The 18,845-nt window shown below is 60.7% G+C and overlaps 2 protein-coding genes across 2 annotated transcripts; one reads left to right on the top strand and one right to left on the bottom strand.

Moving 5' to 3' along the window:
- Positions 1 to 1,410: 1,410 nt before the first annotated feature.
- Positions 1,411 to 4,659, top strand: B4GALT2 (beta-1,4-galactosyltransferase 2; the record flags this gene model as incomplete). Its single annotated transcript, XM_079536533.1, has 6 exons — positions 1,411 to 1,756; positions 2,050 to 2,285; positions 2,376 to 2,566; positions 2,810 to 2,932; positions 4,251 to 4,355; positions 4,509 to 4,659. The coding sequence occupies exons 1-6, from the start codon at positions 1,441 to 1,443 to the stop codon at positions 4,657 to 4,659; spliced, it is 1,122 nt and encodes a 373-aa protein (XP_079392659.1). The 5' UTR covers positions 1,411 to 1,440.
- A 2,807-nt stretch (positions 4,660 to 7,466) lies between these two features.
- On the bottom strand, positions 7,467 to 18,103 carry SLC6A9 (solute carrier family 6 member 9; the record flags this gene model as incomplete). Its single annotated transcript, XM_079536446.1, has 13 exons — positions 7,467 to 7,679; positions 7,854 to 8,024; positions 8,137 to 8,237; positions 8,346 to 8,445; positions 8,822 to 8,956; positions 9,125 to 9,362; positions 9,431 to 9,534; positions 9,605 to 9,739; positions 10,018 to 10,150; positions 10,221 to 10,473; positions 11,069 to 11,200; positions 11,313 to 11,469; positions 18,074 to 18,103. 13 exons carry the CDS (start codon positions 18,101 to 18,103, stop codon positions 7,467 to 7,469), a joined length of 1,902 nt encoding a protein of 633 aa, XP_079392572.1.
- Between the last annotated feature and the right edge of the window lie 742 nt (positions 18,104 to 18,845).

Raw genomic sequence — 18,845 nt, 5'->3', positions numbered from 1 at the left:
GGGCTTGGAGCCTTCCTGGCTCCTCTCTGCTTCTTGTGCTTGTTTGCACAGGGTGCACTAGGGTCTGGCAGGAACCCCTGCTTCACACCTTGGCTCTACTCTGCACTCCCACCCTGTATCACCGCCACCACAGGCTCTGTGCCTGTTGTTGCCCTAAAGGCTCCCCAGCTTGGTCTGGCAGCTGCTGGTGGGTTAGCCCTGAGGCTCTGGGCCAGCTGCCAGCACCCTCTAGTCCTAATTGCATGCATTCTGGGGGATCTTGCCACAGCTCCCCAGCTGCTGGGTCCCTTAGGGTCCATGCTGTGGCATTCACCTGGCCCAGGGTCCCTCTTTGTGATGTTCCTGCCTTAGCGGTTTGCCCAAGGGAGGATTGCAGGCAGGGACTGGAGATCACGGTCGGCTTGGTCATTCCTCTCTAAGGCATGCTGCTATGCTGCGGGTCCAGCCTCTGTACAGGACTGGAAAAGGCAGGATGGGAGGGCTCATCTCAGCCTGAGTGCCACCTTCCCAGCAGAGCTCTGGCCTGGCTCCAGGTGTCATGTGAGATAAGGAGACCCTGGGCACAGTGTCCCAGGGATCCCAAGCAGCAGGAGCAGATGAGAGGAGCCACAATGCTGCTGTGAGTTGGACTCCCCTGGAGGTGACAGGGACCCCTTGGGGGCTGCCTGCCCAGCCCTGTTCCATCCTGCCTGTGTCTGCCTGCAGCTGCTGGCTCTACTCAGTGCCCTGACAGCTGCTGCTTTCCCTCCCAGGGGCAGCTCTGCCGGCATGACTTCTGTTGCTGGCCCTATTTTGGAACCAGCGCTGGGGCAGTCGGGAGTGGGAACAGGAGGATGTGATGCCTCGGGCAGAGGGGGCTGGTGAGGGTATCAACAGTGCCCTGGGGGCACCTCAGACCTGCTGTGTTTTGAAGTGTGACCTTCTGCAGGGACTCAGCCTCTGTGGGGGCTCTTTGCAGCAACTCTGGGGAAATCACCGTTCCCTGCCAGGGAGCTGAGAGCGGGTCTGTCCCTTGGAATCAGACAGGACCTGCTGCTGGGGAACACCTCTTTGTGCTCCACCTTGCTGGGAGAAGGCACTGGATGCTGTGCTTACATGAAGTTGAGATGGGGGATTGCGTGGAGACTTGACACGAGTGCAGGAGTGTCCACTTTGACCAGGAACTGAACAAAGCTGGGGTCTCTGCTGGTCACCTTGCTGGGCTCTCCTGCATTATGCTCAGCTCTAGTTCTTCTTGTGCATTCACAATGGTGTTTTCAGAGCAGAGACTCTGAGCAGTGTCCTAGTCTCTTCATCAGGCTTGATCTGCCCTGCTGGCACTGGAGCTGAGGTCAGGTTTTACCAGTAGAGTGGGGCAGTGGCTAGCCGCAGCCTGACCATAGGGTGTCTCAGCAGGATTGGAACCGTGGCTGGAGCTGCCTGCCTCCCTGTGCCCAGAAGATGACCAGGTTGCTCTTGGGGGTGACCCTGGAAAGGATTTGCAAGGCCGTGCTGCTGCTCTGCCTGCTCCACTTTGTCATCATCATGATTCTCTACTTTGACGTCTACGCGCAGCACCTGGACTTCTTCAGCCGCTTCAATGCCAGGAACACCTCGCGCGTGCACTCTTTCTCCAACTCCTCTCGGCCCAACAGCACGGCCCCCAGCTATGGCCCAGCTGGCGCTGAACCCCCATCCCCCAGCGCCAAGCCCAACACCAACCGCTCTATCACAGAGAAGCCCTTGCAGCCCTGCCAGGAGATGCCCTCCGGCTTAGGTGAGATGTGCAGGGTGAAGGAGGGGGGAGGTTGGGTGCTGGTGGGGGATGTCCCCTGAGCGAGGCTTTCCGGTGGTCCCAGGGTGGAGAAACCCAAGGCTAACATTGGTACCAGCACAGTTGATAGCAAGTGCTGTTTGGGAAAGGTCTGGGGAATCCTTTGTCCTCAGCAGTGCTGGTCCCCTTTGTGGGTCCCCCTTGTTTGCTCTGCTGACCCAAGTGGGAGCAGCAGGTGACCATGACCTGTCCTGTGTCGTTGTCCTACTGCCATTGCTCTGCCTGGGCTCTTGCAGTTGGGCGCCTGCTCATCGAGTTCAGCTCCCCTATGAGCATGGAGCGAGTGCAGCGGGAGAACCCCGATGTGAGCCTGGGTGGCAAGTACACCCCCCCAGATTGCCTGCCCCGGCAGAAGGTGGCCATCCTCATCCCCTTCCGGCACCGCGAGCACCACCTCAAATACTGGCTGCACTACCTGCACCCCATCCTGCGCCGGCAGAAGGTGGCTTACGGCATCTACATCATCAACCAGGTGAGTGGGGCAGGGGCTGTAGCGGGCAGCGGGGCTATAGTGGACAGTCTGTGCATCGCTGAGCTCTGCGCCATGTGTTCTTGTCCACAGTATGGCGAGGACACCTTCAACCGGGCCAAGCTGCTCAACGTGGGCTTCCTGGAGGCACTCAAGGATGACGAGGAGTACGACTGCTTCATTTTCAGCGATGTGGACCTCATCCCCATGGATGACCGCAACCTGTACCGCTGCTATGAGCAGCCACGGCACTTTGCTGTTGGCATGGACAAGTTTGGGTTCAGGTGGGTGCCTGTGCAGCTGTGATGTTCAGGGCAGGGCTGGAGTGGCCCTTGTCGGGTTAAAGCCAGGGATGCCTGGGGTGTGCATGGGGTCAGTGGCTTAATTTGGGGACATGAGATGGCTGAGGGTGCAGAGCCCTCAGAGTGTCATGGTGAAGGGCTGTTGCTTGTCTATGGATTGGGGGTCCCCAGTGGGACTGGTCCTGTTCCTCGCCTGCTCCTGATCTCTTTGCTCTCACTCTGCAGGTTGCCCTATGCAGGGTATTTTGGTGGTGTCTCTGGGCTGAGCAAGTCCCAGTTCCTAAAAATCAATGGCTTTCCCAACGAGTACTGGGGCTGGGGAGGAGAGGACGATGACATCTTTAACCGGTAGGTGCCGCTCCTTGGCTCAGAACTTGCTGGGATTTGCTGGGACTCCCTGCTGAGAAGAGCCCTGGCACAGTAAGCAGCCAGGAGCTCCCTGTCTGCTGGGAACATGTATGTTGGCTCCCTGCCATGTAACAAAGAGGAGTTGAATTACCCTCTGTGTGCTCCAGGTTGCCAGGACTGGGAACAGCATGCTTGTGCCATGAATCAAACTAGCCGGTATGGGAGTATATAGGAAGCATTTGGAGCTGAATATGTCTGGCATGGTGGAGCCCAGCCTCCCCCTCTTGCTCTTTGTGATCAGTATACTGTGATTTCAAACCACATGAGCAGGAAAGCCTGCCTGCAGGCGCTGTTCCAGGCCGGGATCAGGATATACAAAACTTGAAAGTGGCTCTGTAGTGGCTGCTCAGCACCAGAACAGGCACTTCTGCCTGCAACCAGTAGGCTGCAGCAGATCCATGTGTAGATCCTTCTGTTTAATGCAGGAGCCAGAGAACTTCAGAATTGTTTCTAGCATGGCCTGTGACACTGCCAAGCAACAACACATGTGAGCAGCTTGTGGCTCGTGGTGCACTACAGCATCTCAGGGTAGCATAAGCTGATAATCCTTAGCAAGTGCTGTGTGGCAGAGCATTTGTGGTTCCCTTCTGGAAGTAAGCAGCCCAAAGACATGATCCCAGATGAGGCAAAGTGCAGCATGCTGAGCTTTCTGGGAGATTTAGGCAGCCATTAAAATGTGTGGGGGGCCCTGAGGGAGCTGTGTCACCACTTGGCCACTCTAGCAGCGGAATCTCAGCTTGCTCACTTATCAAGCTATAGGTGGTTGTGTGGCTGGGATGAGGAGAGGTTTCTCTTCATGAGCTGGGATCTCTCCAGCTTTCTTACTCCCACTTGGCCTCTCAACTTCAAATGAACTATTCTAGGCGGAGAAGATCTCTCCCCACCTGCTGGCTGCACAGGCAGAAAAAAAGCAATTGAGGCTGGAGCTGTGCTGCATGAAGGGAAGGGTAGGGCTCTGGCATTTGGAGAATGTAAACAGCAGTGGCTTCAGAGCTATGGAGGAATAGTGGTGTTTGCTTAGCACCCGCTGACTGCCTGAAGTGCTGAAGGTCTGCTGAAGCACTAGCTTTGGTCATGGCCTGCTGTTGAGTGAGCTACATCCTTGGCCGTGGGCACTGTCATAGCTGTGGCCTGGCTTAGCACAACCGTGTTTCTCATTTAGCTATGGACAGGTTTATTTTTGATGAGGACCCTTGGGAAAATATCCTACCCTGGTGTCCTGGTGGCACACTGATCCCCATCTGCTTGCATCCTCCAGGATCTCCCTGAATGGCATGAAGGTGTCGAGGCCCGACATCCGCATCGGGAGGTATCGCATGATCAAGCACGAACGCGACAAACACAACGAACCCAACCCGCAGAGGTGAGCTGGAGGTGCCCAGCCTTTGCTGTTGTACCTGTGGCTATCAGATTTGCCCACATCCCTGCGGCCCTACTGTGGGCTCACAGGCATTGCTGCCCTTGCAGCAGGCATCCCTCTTTACCCCCCGCCTCATCCCGCTCCTGTTTCCATCAGATTCACCAAGATCCAGAACACCAAAATGACCATGAAGCGGGATGGGATCAGCTCACTGCAGTACCGGCTGGTGGAGGTGTCACGCCAGCCCATGTACACCAACATCACAGTGGAAATTGGCAGGCCGCCCCCACGCTTGGCCCGGGGCTAGTGCTTGCCCTGCAGGCGAAGCTGCATGGAGCTGGTGCTCTGTGCCAGGGCTGGCTGGACGCTGTGGATGTTGCCCCAGCCCCCGGGCAAGGACTAAACGGGGATGTCTTCTGCCTACTCTGCTGCCTTTTGGAGACGGCTGTGCCCTAGCCCACCTGTTGGTCCTGAGGATTTCTTCAATCTGTTGTCCCCCCCCCCTTTCCCCATCCCTACAAGCGTGTTTCCAGAACCCCCATACTATGCGTGTTGGCTGAAACACCCATCTGCCCTGCGCGCAGCTCCCAGACAGAGGGAGGGGACAATCCCAGCCCCGGTGAGGAGCCTCTTGCCCATGCCAGCTCCTGCCTGCACCCTAGGAGGGAAGAATGAGCCCCAAGGTAAGCCTAGCACCCAGTCCCCACCGGTGCTGCGAGAAGCGGGGTGCAGGCTTCCCCCTTCACCAGTGCTGGAGCTGGTTACTACCCTGGCTGAAGGTGTGGGGAGTTGCCCAGGCCCACACAACAGGCAGGATCAGACACAGATGTGGCTCGCTGTCTTCCTCTGCTTTAGTCTGGTGCTCAGGGCTGGGTCTCAGCTCTGCTAAACAGCGACCTCTGGTTAGCAAATACCCCTCGCTGTGCCTCAGTTTCCCCGGGGCTGGCAGCCACATCCCCTTTCCCCTCTCGGAAGGCAGATGCTGTGTGCGTGTCCCTGTTAACCCACACGTGCACCAGCTCTCCGCTCTTTGGGCAATAGGGTGATGTGAAACCTCAGAGCCCCTCTTGGCCAAGGGGCTGCCCCAGGGCTCTCTCCACCCAGATGCTGTTTGCAGGCAGTGGGGACTGGCTGGCTCTGCCCTTGCTGCTCTCCAACTTCCCCTCTCCAGCTCTGGGGCAGGGAGGAGAGGACAGGGCCATGCGGGGCAGGTGCCCCATCTCTCCCCATTTCCCCTCCTTGGAGCTGGGGGCACAGCCACCCCCCTGCAGCCAGCTGGAAGAGCTGGGCAGCAGGGGCACTGGCAACTTTTGTACATTTGAATGTCTGACCCTTTTTTTGAGCGTACGTTGAATGCAGCATTCGGTCGTGGAGACCTGGGTTTTTGTATTTAATAAAAATTTCAAAAGTTCACAGGATTCCTAGTGGGAGATCAGCATGGGCAAGGGGTAGTTTCTGTCAGCTGGTGAGGTAGGTATGCCATGTGTCTGTTGGAGATGCATGTGCACCAGGCAGAACACCTGGCTGGCCGTATGATGCTTGCTGGGCAAGGAGGTGGAAGAGCACAGCCTGTAGCTGCAAGTCAAGGTGGGCACAGGCTCTGCATCCCTTCAGCCAGGGGCTGGGGAACAAGGTCCCCACTTTCTTCCCTCCCAACACTGTCCTGCAGAGGGCCCTGCTACCCATCTTGGCTGCTCAGTGTCAGCCACCGGAGGGGGAAAAGGTGCACCTAAGGGAAATGATCTCCCGCTCCTACTGTCTTCCCTCCCCGGGTCCCCAAGAAAGGGCACAGCAGGACACGGACACAGGAATATAAATCTCATTAAAATCTAGGATACTTTAGAAGTCTACACCGGGAGAGACACTGGCACAGGCAGCGCTACCCAGGGACGCGCGCGTTATTGCTAACAATTAGAGGTGAACAGTAGCGTCGTGACACATGGGGCAGGGCATGGGCACCATGCAGGAAACCGCGCCTCTCCGCCACACCTGACGGGGGAGCTCGGGTCGGGGCCACGGGAGCTGGAACATCCTTGCCGGGGCTCAGCGCCCTGCTGCCCCTCGCCGTATCCCCACCATGCTGCATCCCTGTGCAAGTCTCAGGGCACAGGGAGCACGGTGCTGGCTGGCAGGGGAGCGGCTGGGGTGGGAAGGGTCCCATCCTCCCCCAAACCGAGAGCTACAGCACGTTGGCTGTAGTTGGAAGACAGATAGAAAATCGCCTGGCCTTCCCAGTGCATCCTGCTCCACTAATACTGGTTGGGGACGAAGCGTACCCAAAAGATGGCTCGGAGCGAGTGAGCTGGCTCAGCCCTCCACACCTCCCCTGGTACCCCTCGCTAGCAGCAGCTGAGGGCCAATCCACCCTGCTCCCCCTTAGCACCATGGAAGGTCCCCAACGCGCACCAGGCAGCGGGGCCACCAGGCACCCACGCTGCCCACGGCTGCACCCAGCTTTGCTGGGACACCTGCAGCCCCCAGCACGGGGTGTGCTGCATGGACGGGGTTGTGCACACCGTGTGTGTGCGCAATGCACAGTGTGCCTCCTGCACAGCTGCAGGTACTGAGTGTGCGTGCCCATGTGCGTGGGGTGTGCGCTCGCCCACACGCACGCGTGCCTAAGTGCTTGTACCGTGTGCTGCTGGTGCAGGCAGCGTGCTCACCCCATTCCCCCCTGTGCTCCGTGCACTGCTGGGGGGTCCCTGCCACATCACCCCCTGCCACCATGGCCCTGTGGGACCAAGCCCAGGAGATCCGTGTCTCGTCCCAGGCACAATGCCCCCACAGTGTCCCCACTCCCACCCGGTGCCCTCTCCACCTGCGCGGCCTTGAGGGTGCCGGTCCCCTGCAAAGTGCCTCTGGCTCCCGGCCCTCCCAGGGCTGTGCCCTCTCCTCTCTCGTCCCAGCATCGCACATGAAGGTTACCGTACACATGGGGGTTAACAAACACCACGGAGGGGAGGGGGTTAACCGGAGAGGAGGTTGGGGGTCTCGGGGACGGTCGCTGAGAGCCCCCCGCCACCCGGTGTGGCCTGGAGCCAGGCTCCGCCAGCGGAAGGTGCGAAAGTGTCACCGCGCGGGAGGGGTTAGAGGGGGTGCGGGGATGGCGGGGGGTCACAGTCTGGAGTCCTGGCTGTGAGCCGAGCCGTTGCTGCCCTGAGCGGGGGACGCAGCCGCGGCCTCGTTCCGTGCCTTCTCCGGGTGCAGGGGCTGCACCTCCAGGTGGGACTCGGTGGAGGGGCTGAATGCCGGGGCGTAGCGCCCGCTGCGGTGCTCTGCCAGTGCCGGGCCCCAGTCCTTGCTTGCCTTGGTTGCGTTTTTCAAGCGCTGGAGAGAAACAGATGGTGGGGGACAAGGTCAGCATCACCATCACACCCTGCCCCAGCCACCCCCAGCCTCCATCCATCCCATGCGTGCTGCCTGCACACAGTAGGGTGCTGAAAGCTCCAGGGTAAGGGACAACCCCAAGGTGGGACACGGGGACTGGCCTTGATCACCCACCTCCAGTAGCGTGTCCCCCTCGGAGTGGCACACTTTGTAGATGGCATAGATGGGGATGCAGATGACGGAGGAGAGCGCCATGAGGAAACCGATGCTGATGGCCCAGGTAGGGTAGACGTATTCGTTGTAGGAGATAGGTCGGTACTGGATCACTGTGAAGACCAGGATGAACTGGGGAGGGACAGGCAGGATCAGCTGGTGGGGAGCAGCCAGCCCTGCTCTGTGCCCCCCACACCTGTGCCCCACCTCCCACAGCCCCATGCCCCTTGGTCGCGATGCTCACAAAGATGATGGCAGGGGAGATGAAGCGCCAACAGATCTGGAAGAAGAGCGGCGGTGGGAAGCCCAGCATCATCTCGATGTCCTTAAAGTAGTTGCGGTGCCCTGTGGGGACAGGTGGCTGTCAGCCCCTATGTGAGACTCTCATGCCTGGCACACCTCAAGCTGCTGGCACGCAGAAAACCACTAAGTGGGCAGTCATGGGAAACCTACCGTAGATGTACATGATGGCAACACACATGATGCAAGAGATGACAACCAGGGAGAAGCTGGCAGCATAGTTGTCCATCAACAGCAGCCAGTAGATGCCCGCCTGTGAGAGGGATGCGTTGGAGTGCCACCTCCATGGCAACACCCTGCCTGGGTGCCACCACAGTTGGCATGGCAACAGCAAGCCTGGGGTGTCACCACCACCACGGGCTGTCATGGCAACAAGGCAATCACCAATAGCATCGTTATGGCAATGGCCAGTTGCTACAGGTGGCACAACAAGCCAGGCAACATTGGCTACACTGTAAGCTCTGGTGTGGCACTGATGCCATCATGGTCAAACAGCAACACCAGGCCACAAGAACCAAAAGGAGTGGTTATGGCAATGGTGCCAATTTGGTTCTCTTGAGTGAACACGGTAAGGTCACCATGGCAGTGGCAGGGGTTCCTGTCCCTACTGGCACCCAAAAACACCCTACCTGTGTGGTGAGTGGGATGCCCAGCAGGAAGCCTGCCACAGCCACCCCCAGTGTCACAAAGGTCTTCCTCCGGATGATCCACTCATTGCCCACCTCATCCACAATGGCTGTGACCAGCGTCTCCAGTAGGCAGAACTGTGTGTGGGCAGAAAGGGCAACATGTCAGCTGGGAACCACCACCCCACCCCCAGCACATCGCCCTGGCCCCATATCATGTCACTCCATCTCCACTGCGTCACCCTGGCCCCATCACGTCACTCCAGACCCACCATGTCACCTTCACCCCACCACCCTGTGCTCTACCTGTGTGCCCAGTCCTAGGAGGATGAGCATGAAGAAAAAGAGGATGGACCAGAGTGGAGAGATAGGCAGTAGGGTGAGGGCCTCAGGATACGCGACGAAGGCCAAGCCGGGGCCATGGTCGGCCACCTTGGAGATGTCCACGCCCAGGTGGTTGGCCATGAAGCCCAGGATGGAGAAGATGACAAAGCCGGCATAGACGCTGGTGGCGCAGTTAGTGATGCTGATGATGATGCTGTCCCTGTTGGAAGAGATGGGTCAGGGCCAACGGAGGAGCTGGGGAGCAGCAGAGAGCCTGGTAGCACTCACCGGTAGCAGTTGTTGTGGAACTTGTTGTAGGAGGCCATGGTGATGAGCCCACCCCAGGCACAGCCCAGCGAGTAGAAGATCTGCGAGGCTGCGTCACCCCACACCTGCACCCAAGGAAAGGGTCAGCACCACGTCACAGACCCCTCACCCCCACCGTCCCTCATCCCTGCTCACCTTGGCATCGAGGATCTTGTCCCACTGTGGGGTCAGGTAGTACATGATGCCAGTGAGGGCCCCTTCCAGCGTGATGCCGCGCACGAAGAGGATGGTGAGCACCACATAGGGGAAAGTGGCCGTGAAGTACACCACCTGTGGGGAGGGATCTCAGTGGGTGAGGCCATGGACAAAGGATGGGGCTCTAGGCCAGGGGTCGGTGGGGCTGTGGAAGGAGTGCTGCCCATGACCACATGGAAGGAGCTTTGCGCAGAAGGGGCATGGCCATATCTACAATGGGAGACGTGTTCCCAACAGGGGAAGGGCTGAAACCAAAGGATGAGTGGCCAAGCACGTAGGAGTGTGGCCATGTACACAGGGCGGCATGGTCATGCCCAGGAGGAGGCGTGGCCTAGAGGGGGAGCAGCTGATACCTTCCCCGAGGACTTGACGCCTTTGATGAGGCAGAGGAAGACGACGACCCATGAGACGCCGAGGCAGCCCAGGAGGGGCAGCCGCACCTCACCCAGGTTCCCGATGTCATCTGAGAGGTTGAGCACGTACCTCCTGCAGGGTGGGACAGTGGGTTCAGCAGTGCTCTACTGCTACTGCCCCCCGCCCGCTTCCCATCTAGTACCTCCAGTACTCCTTGCTGGGGCTGGTGCGCTTCTGGGTGGCGTTGAAGAGGCGGGTGAGGTTGACAGCAGCATGGCTGGAGAGGTTCCCATCCAACACCCCCACGCAGTCAGGCGTGTTCCAGGCGTTGCTGCAGTACGTCCAGGGCAGCACACGCGTCATGGACACAAAGAAGTAGTAGAAGGCAATACAGATCACCACGTTGTAGTAGATCCCGATGTACGTGGACACCACCATCATCCCGTAGCCCACGCCTGGGAACAGCACCGGGGAGGGGTGAGCGGCATGGCGCGGGCAGCATGGGCAGTCGCGGCTGGGGGTGGGTGGCAATAGGGTGAAGGACATGCAGGATGCAGGGTCTTCCTTAGGGCATATAGGGTGTAGTGCTAGCAAGGCTGCAGGCAACCCCTTGGGGTCTGCAGAGCTGGGGGCTGGAACAGCCATGGTAACTTAAGGGCTGCAGGAACCTGGTGACAGTGCCATGCTACAGCAGGGAAATGCACCATGAGTTGAGCACACCGTGATGGAGCAAGTGCCTCTATGGGGATGGCACGTGGCAGCCACGTGTGGCGTGTGCAGGGACGTGTGTGTAACGCTGCAGGGAATGGTAGAGCTGGGCAGGGGCGTTCCTTGTGTGCAAGGTGTGCAGGGATTGCCAGGAAGGCTGGGTGTGCAGGCGGTGCAGCATGTCCTGGGGGTTGCACAGGGGACTTGTGCGATGTGAGCAGCCTGTGTGTGCTGCTCTGCAAGGCACGGAGGGCTGCAAAAGCTGCAGGTGCCTGTGGGGGCTGTATACCGTGATGGAGCTGTGTGCAGGGCACACACTGGTGGGGACAGGCAGCCTCTTACCTTTGAACATGGGGCTGACCCTCCAGACGCCGAGGCAGCCCTGGCTGGCGAATTGCCCGAAAGAGAGCTCCATGAAGAAGAGAGGGATGCCACAGAACACCAGCATGATGAAGTAGGGAAACATGAAGGCACCTGGCAGGCACGAACCGTAGTGTGAGTGGGCAGCACCCTGCACCCCCCAGCATGGCTCAGCAGCCCCAGCCCACCTTGGGCTCTCCAAAACCCATCCCCCCATAACACCCACCTCCCCCATTGCGGTAGCAGAGGTACGGGAAACGCCAGACGTTGCCCAGCCCCACGGCGTAGCCCACGCTGGTCAGCACGAACTCGATCTGGTTGCCCCAGTTGCCACGTTTGACGCTCTTGTCCTGCTTACTGCGCTCCCCGGGCACGGCGCCGTTCTGCGGAGAGATGCCATGGGGAGCCTCAGCTGGGGGGGGCACCGTTATTGGCCCCATTGGAGGGGCGACAGTCGCCGAGCGGGGCTGGGTGGTCCCCTGCATCCTGCCCCATCCCTCCCCAGCGTGGGCTGCCCTGTGCCGGTACCCCCTCACCACTCATGTATGGTGCCAAGGAGCGGGGGGGCAGCCCCCCTGCCCCAAGCCAGCCCCGATGAATAGCTCTCCCTGGAGCCCGGCTGCAGGGAAGGAAGAGCCTGCAAGTCATACAAAGCAGGCTCGGGCGCCTGAGCACAAAGGGACCTCTGTTCCAGTTCCCCCACCCCTCGCGCCTGACAAGAGGGGCCCCGCTGGGTGGCCACTGCCCGTGGCCGGGGAGGACCAGCAGACCCCCTGGGCTGTGCCACGAGGCAGGAGCCCCAGGATGGGAGTGGGGTGAGGTGATGGCAACACACGGGGGCTCCCCCCACCCCACCCCAGGAAAGGTGTTCTGGAGCAGCCGCCATCCTGTGCAGGATGGATGGACAACCTCTGGACCCCGTATTCCTTACCATAGGGTGCTGGGAGGAGGGGGGAGGCACAGTGATGGGGTGCAAGAATGGGAGCTTTGTGCAGGCTACGACAATGCCAGCTCACACCGGGGATGATGACAACAAAGGGAACAACAAAGGAAATGGGTGCCATCACACTCAGTGGAGATGGCACCCATGGCCCTGGGCTCACACCAACATCCTAGGCTGGGGGCAGGCGATGCTTCGGGAGACCGCTATGCACCCCCAAATCCTCCCACCTCACCTAAAGGGGGACAGCGGGCGCATGGGATGGGAACAGCGCACGGTGCCGCGTTGTGCAGACCACCCCCCCCCCCCCCCCCCCCCCCCCGTGCCCACTGCCATCTCCAAGCAGGGCCACAAATGGAGCCGTCGCTTTGGATCTGCTCACGCCGGCGGGGCGCGGGCAGCAGGCGCAGTGCAGCAAACCGTGTCATTCGATTAGGGCCGGCGCAGGCGGGACGTGATGCCCGGCGACTCCGGCACCGTGCTGCCAAACAAAGCCATCTGCTGCGAGCGGGGCCTGCACGCGCCGGGGGCGGCGGGGGGGCTGCGGAGGCAGTGGGATGTGCGGGAGGGCCATGGGGGTGATGTGGGGTCGGGCTATAGGGGCGATACGCTGGCTGCGCATATCGGAGTGCCGGTGCCCATCGTACCCCTCAGATGTCCCCGCATCGCCTATTGGCACTGGGTGAGAGGACCTGGGCTGCCCCAGGGTGGGGCTTCTCTCATTGGGTCCTGGGGGTCCCCAAGTGTGGGGTGGCACTGTCCTCATGCTTGGGTGTATTCGAGCAGGTTGATCCCATTGGGAAACTGCCAATGCTGCCGAGATGCCTGCACTTAACAAGCCTTGCTCAGCTTAATGAACAGCACAGCTGGCAGAGGGGGGGCAGCACTCCAGCTTCAATGGGAACATGTTTTTGGGGGGGTGCTGCATGACCCCAGTACAGCCAAGTGTCCAAAGGGGACCTCAGCCCCATGCAAAAGCTGGAAGGTCCGTCCATTCTACTTCCTCTGCTTGGATGACCCTCACCTGCTGCCCCCATGGGGCACCCCAATGTTAAGGCACCTGGCACCAGTGCACCGAGAGCATTGGTCCTCTGGCACCCCACTCTGCAGCACAGGGCTTGGGCATGCGTGTCCCCAATAAGAGGATAGCCACACGTGTGCCCATGCACGCACACGTGTGCACACGCATGCATGCTCACCCATCAGCCCACTACAAGCCCCCCCCCAGTCTGGGAAGGTCATCCCGTCCTTTACACTCATTAACTGCCCAGCTGCACGGCATAAAGGGGGGACCCAAATGCCTGGGAGATGAGCCTCCTCCCGACTTCACACTGCAGGTTTGGAACCCTACGTGGGGCAAGGATGCAGGATTCTACTCCCACTCCCCACATTTTCTATGGATTTGCAACCCCAAGTGCATGCACAGAGGGGACCCCAAACATTTGGGGTGCACCCTTCTTCCCGGGGACATATGGAGAAAGCATTCCTGGGTCCCACAGCGTGGGCACCATCCATCACGGTGCCTGGCACTGCAGTCTTTTTCATGCTAAGCAGTGCTGCCGCGCACAATGGCAGCTTGGGCGGGGTGCCCAGATGCCCCCCACTTCCCAAAGGGGCCATTCCTACCCCCTGATTTATGGCTGGGAAACCGATGGCTGTGGGGGGGTCCTTCCGGCAGTGGGGGTCACATGGGAAGGGGGTGTCCCTGTGGGGAAACAAGTGGAGGCAGAGCACCTGGGGACTTCACTGGGTCTGCAGGGTGGTTTCCCCCAATTTATTAAATCGTCTCCATGGGGGTATGCCAGTCCATCAGAAGCACTTATCAAGTGCCTTATCAACCCCACCTGGATCGGGGTGGGAAGGGGGGGCAGTTCGTATCTAGGTGCCCTCATTGGGTGCCAAGGTTGCTTCAACGCTAAGCAGGGTGTCAGTCACCCCCCTGATGTCGTCTGTCAGACATCACTGCCAGGCTGTGTGGGGCTGGAGCTGCCAGAAGGTATACATAGCTCTTGCTCGCAGCAGCCATAGCAGCCATCCTAAGGTTTCCCCCGGGATAAGCAGGGCAGCCCCTGCCAGGGGAAGGGTCTCTAGGGATGGGGTGACTCAGAAAAGGGTCCCAGGAGCTGAGGGATGGAGCCAATAGGAAAGAGATGTTCTTGGTGCCTTCACCCACCAGCTGGGACTCCTGTGTGCTGTGGGAAGAGGGGCACCCTATAATCACCCCAGGTACCTGGGCCCTGCTCTCCCCTCCCCACTGACCTGCTGGCAGGGACGGGGGGTTCTCACCTGCCCTTGGCTGTCACCTGGGGGGCCAGGCAGGCCGGCTCCATGCGACCCTGTCTTCATCAGCACTTCTGGCTCCTACACAGCAGCAGCTGCTTGCCTGCGTCCCCTGCCCGCTGCCTCCAGCGCTTGGCATCACATCCCGCTTGGCCCCTTTGCCCACGAGCCGTGCCCCCGCCAATCAGGGGGGGCAGGAAGGGGAGGCACAGTGTGCAGCTCACATCCTGCTTAATGAGGCCTCATTAGTGGGGTCCAGCTGTTTGTGGCAGGCACGCTCCAGCAGGCAGAGCTGCCCTCCCTGCGGGATTCATCCTGCCCACGCAGCCCCTGGCTCCTTCTCACACCGCAGCACTGGCCGCATTCCCTCACTGTCCCTCATGTGCTGGCTTGTTCCCATGCCCCCAGCCCCACACAGATGTTCCTGCCCCATTTCCATCACAGGGATGCCATTCGGCCTTGCACCCCGACCCCACGTGTGTGGGGGTCCCAGGGTATGCCTGGGACCTGGCACAGCCCAACATGGGGACAAGGCACTGTGACAAGCCCGCCCGGTGGCACAGCCCCAGCCTGCTCCCACGCCACCTCATCCAGACGTCATCCAACATCATGGGGTCTCTGCAGCCATCGTCACAAGGTCACTGCCCTGCGGGGGGACCATCTGCCTGGCAAGAGGGCTGCACCACAAGTCTCCCTATCACCCAGGCACTCCACAGCCCCACTGCTCAACCCTCAGCCCCACACTGTCCAGGGTGGGCCGGGATCCTCAGCAGCGTGCCATGTCTCGCAGGGAGCCCCACGGCGATGCCCGGGGCATCCCAGCTGGTCACAGCCCCGCGCCACGGCTGGGAAGCACAGCCAAGGCAGCAGCAAGGCGTGATGGTGTGCTGAAGGCAGGGGGCCGGGCGGGCTCTTTCAGGAGACCATCTGCGGTCCGGGCAGTGGCAGCTGCAGGCGCACACGTGAAGGGCACACGTGTGCGGGGCGGGCGCTCGGCTCCCTGCACTGCACCCTGTGCTTGCCCCATCCCCCCATCCTGCTTCGAATGCTCCCAGGCCATGAGACACACCCTGGTGCCAGCCCTGGTGGAAGGGACAGAGCAACTCTGCCAAGCCCTCCACACGCAGCTGAGCATTCCCTGCAAGGTGCCCACAAGAGCAACCCTGTCTCTGCTGCCAAGCCGTATGCAGGCCAGCTTTGTGCCATCACACACGTCCTTCTCTGGTCACAGTGTCCCCCTCACCCCATACAGCATTCCTCAGTCAGTTGTCACCAACACATCCCCATGCTGAGCCACAGGCATGGCATGTCATGGCAAGAGCAGATACCTGGTGGTACCTGCAGCCCTGTGTCAGCAATGCCAAGCATTGTACCAGCTGATGGGTACCAGCAATCAGGGTCCTCCTGAGCCCATAGCTCCTGGTCACCTCGACCCCAAGCCAGGTACCAAGGGTAAGGACAGTGCCTGGGGACCAACCAGGTGCCACCATCCCTTAGCCAGGCACTCCGCATTGGAGCTGCCTTCCTCCGGCCCCATTCTCATGGCACGGACACGATTCTCCTGGGGCGCTCAGGCAGAAAAATCCCCCGCCGGCCCCCCCACCGCTGCCCCTTGTTATTCCGGGAAGGGCTCCCGCAGCCAAGTGCCACTTCCGCGGCTCCACACGCTGCTGGCCCCCCTGCTTGGGGCTGGCGGCACTGCGCTGCTGGGGGTGTCTGGGATGGGCAGGGCCCCTCCAGTTCCATAACCCCAAGGAGCATAGTGCCAGCCGTGCCCCCAAAATGTGGGATGAGAGATGGCAGGAGCCCACCTGAGCCTCATGCCCCCACCCCCAGCCCGAATGCTGCCTGGCCATGCCAGCAAAGCTGCACTGCAAGTCAGGAGCCACTGGCATGGCTGGAGCCTAAACAAAGTGCTCCAGCAAGAACAAAACAAAATGTCCTTAAATGACAGCCGAGGAGAGGCTGTCACCCCCCTGTTTGGCCACACAGGGACTGAACCAGCTGCTAGAGCTGCCCTGCATCCTACTGCCTGTTGACCACCCACTACCCAACAGCGTGACATTCCTGCTGTACCAGGACTGCCGAGTAAGCACAGACCCCAACCCACAGCTGGTGAAACTTAGGCACTGCTGTACATCCTGCAACATGGGTATGGAGAGCTTCGGCCATCTCTGTTACCCTGTCCCCCCCCCAAGGGTGGGCACCCTGAGCCCCATCATGCACACTCCAACCCCGGAGGCTGTGCATGGTATGGACACAACAGCAGGATTGTGCCGTGGGACCCCGTCCAGTCACGAGAGTTGCACCTGCTGGCAGGGATTAGAGGGCAGAGCCGGGGCAGCACTTTGCCAGGCTGTTTGCACAGTGCTGGAGGCAGGCCAAGGAGATTAGCTCCCTTCCCCAATGACCCAGAAAGCTCCGCAGCCAAGGTCCTGTCCTGTAGCACCTCACCCCAGGGCGCTCACAGCTGGTCCAGCGCAGGGATGCTCTGGCAGCAGGGATGCTCCCATGCTCCCTGTTATCTTCCCAGTACTGCACTCTGCATCTGCCCAGCTAGGGATGCCCCTTGCTCCACAAATGGGGGAATAGTGCCTGTGGGACAAGGCTGCCAGCACAGTGTGTGCCATGCCCTGTGGTCACCCCTCTGTCCCCAGCACATCCTGGCCCTGAGGTGAGCTGTGCAAAGACTTGCCAGCAGTGAGACAAAGATTGAGCAGGTGGGTGCTCCTGGTGCCAGGCTCACTCCACTGTGTTACTGGGGCTGCTCCAGTGTGGGCAAGGGACACAGCAGTGGCACAGATGCACAGGGCTTGTGGCAAATGTCACCCACAGGCAGGAGCACCGATGCAGCACAACAAGGAACAGCAGAGTCCTGACTGAGCTTCGTGATGTCTTCCGCACCTCCCTGTTTCTAGCTGTGGCACAGCAGGAGGAGAACTGGGGTCCTGCTGAGGGGCCACACCGGGACAAGCAGCATGGAGCCACACACACGCGCGCTGGAAGTGCCTGCTGGAGCACGCTGCTCCCCTGGCTCCAGGCTTCCCAGGGAAGTGCTGGCTGTGGGCCCTCTGGCTGGAGCGTGCAGCTATTTCGGGAAGCCCCCCGGGAAGGGGAGGGCTCCGCGATCATGTTGGCACTGCAGCTCGATTCTCATCTACTGGGGAAAAGGCAGAAGCCCAGCCCAGCGTGCGCTCACCTGCCAGATGCAGGATGCTCAGGGCAGCAGAGCTCCAGTTCCCCGTCCTCATAATCAGGCAGGGACAGCAGTGACGGGCATGGGGCCACTGCACCGCACACATCTGCACCCAGACACCAGAGCTGTGCACGGGGCTGAGGATGGAGGATCGGTGCCTAGCTAGACCTGGCTCTGCCTACATCCTATCTCACCGTGCGCACTGCCATGCAGGAAGACCAGCAGGGAGGATGCTCAGGGTAACAGTCCCACTCCCTGCTACTGTAGGACCATGTGCCTGGCACAATGTGCTGTGGGCGCTCTTTGCTGGACTCAGAGCACGCACAGCTTTCCCGCCTTCATGCAGAGAGCTGGGGTGGCTGATAAAGCAGCAGAACGCCTGAGCTGGGCGATAGCATCTCCAGGCACAGCGGGACACCACACCCGCAGCCTTGCAAGCAGCGACCGATCGACCCCCAGCAGCTGCTCCAAGGAGCACTCCCGGCACCAAACTCCATAGGAGCCCTGTTGTCCCACTCCCTCACTCTGGGTCCGTTGCAGGGGCTCCCGGTCCCCGCATCGCAGCACTCACCAGCAACCCCTCGCTGCACTTCTCGGCCATCCCTGGAGGCTGGAGCGCAATGCCAGCTGCCCGCTGCAGGGTCCCCGTCTCTCCGTCAGGCTGGCACTCGCACGCTTCAATCCACTGTCAGAACAAGCTGGGTAGAGGAGGGGAGAGAAAGCAAGAAGGACGTGACTGGTGGGGTGGGCACTTCCCCGCCCCAGGCCCCCCCCTCCATCTGGAAAGCTGTGTGCCGGGGGGGCTGCCCCAAACCTGACTGCAGGGTAGGCAGGAGCGGGGCTGGGGTCCCTCCTCGCTCTCACCCCTCCAGCCTCTCCAAAACCCCCAGCAGCTCCCAGGTCTTTGGTCTTTCCCAAGAAGCAGTTTAAAGATTTACCCGTTGGGACAGACGACCTTGTGAGCAGCTGGCAGCCAGGTGGGCGTTGGGGGCCCCGCACGCTGTCCCCCAGCAAGAGCCAGAGCCGAAGTGGCTGCGGTGGGTGGCAGCGCCAGGACTGGGTGCTGAGCGGGGCCGGCACGGGGCTCAGCTGCCGCAGAGAACACAGATGGGAACCGATTGCCTTCTGCCCCGGTGCGTCGCGGGCACGTGCGGCACAGGGGGGCCGAGCTGCAGGCTCTGCCGGGACCAGGTGCCGCTGCAGCGGGCGTGGGAGGGGGCTGCAGACCCGCAGACACTGCTTCAGTCCCATTCTTGGGGTGCTGAGGCTGGGGGGCACCTCGGTCAGACCACCCCAGGTCACTCATCCATGCAACAATGCCGATCTGTGCAGATCTCACATTA

The sequence above is a fragment of the Tetrao urogallus genome (assembly GCF_951394365.1).
Source record: "Tetrao urogallus genome assembly, chromosome: 5".
NCBI lineage: Eukaryota > Metazoa > Chordata > Aves > Galliformes > Phasianidae > Tetrao > Tetrao urogallus.
Note: the sequence above shows the minus strand (reverse complement) of the source record. Positions and strands in the feature narration are given on the sequence as shown.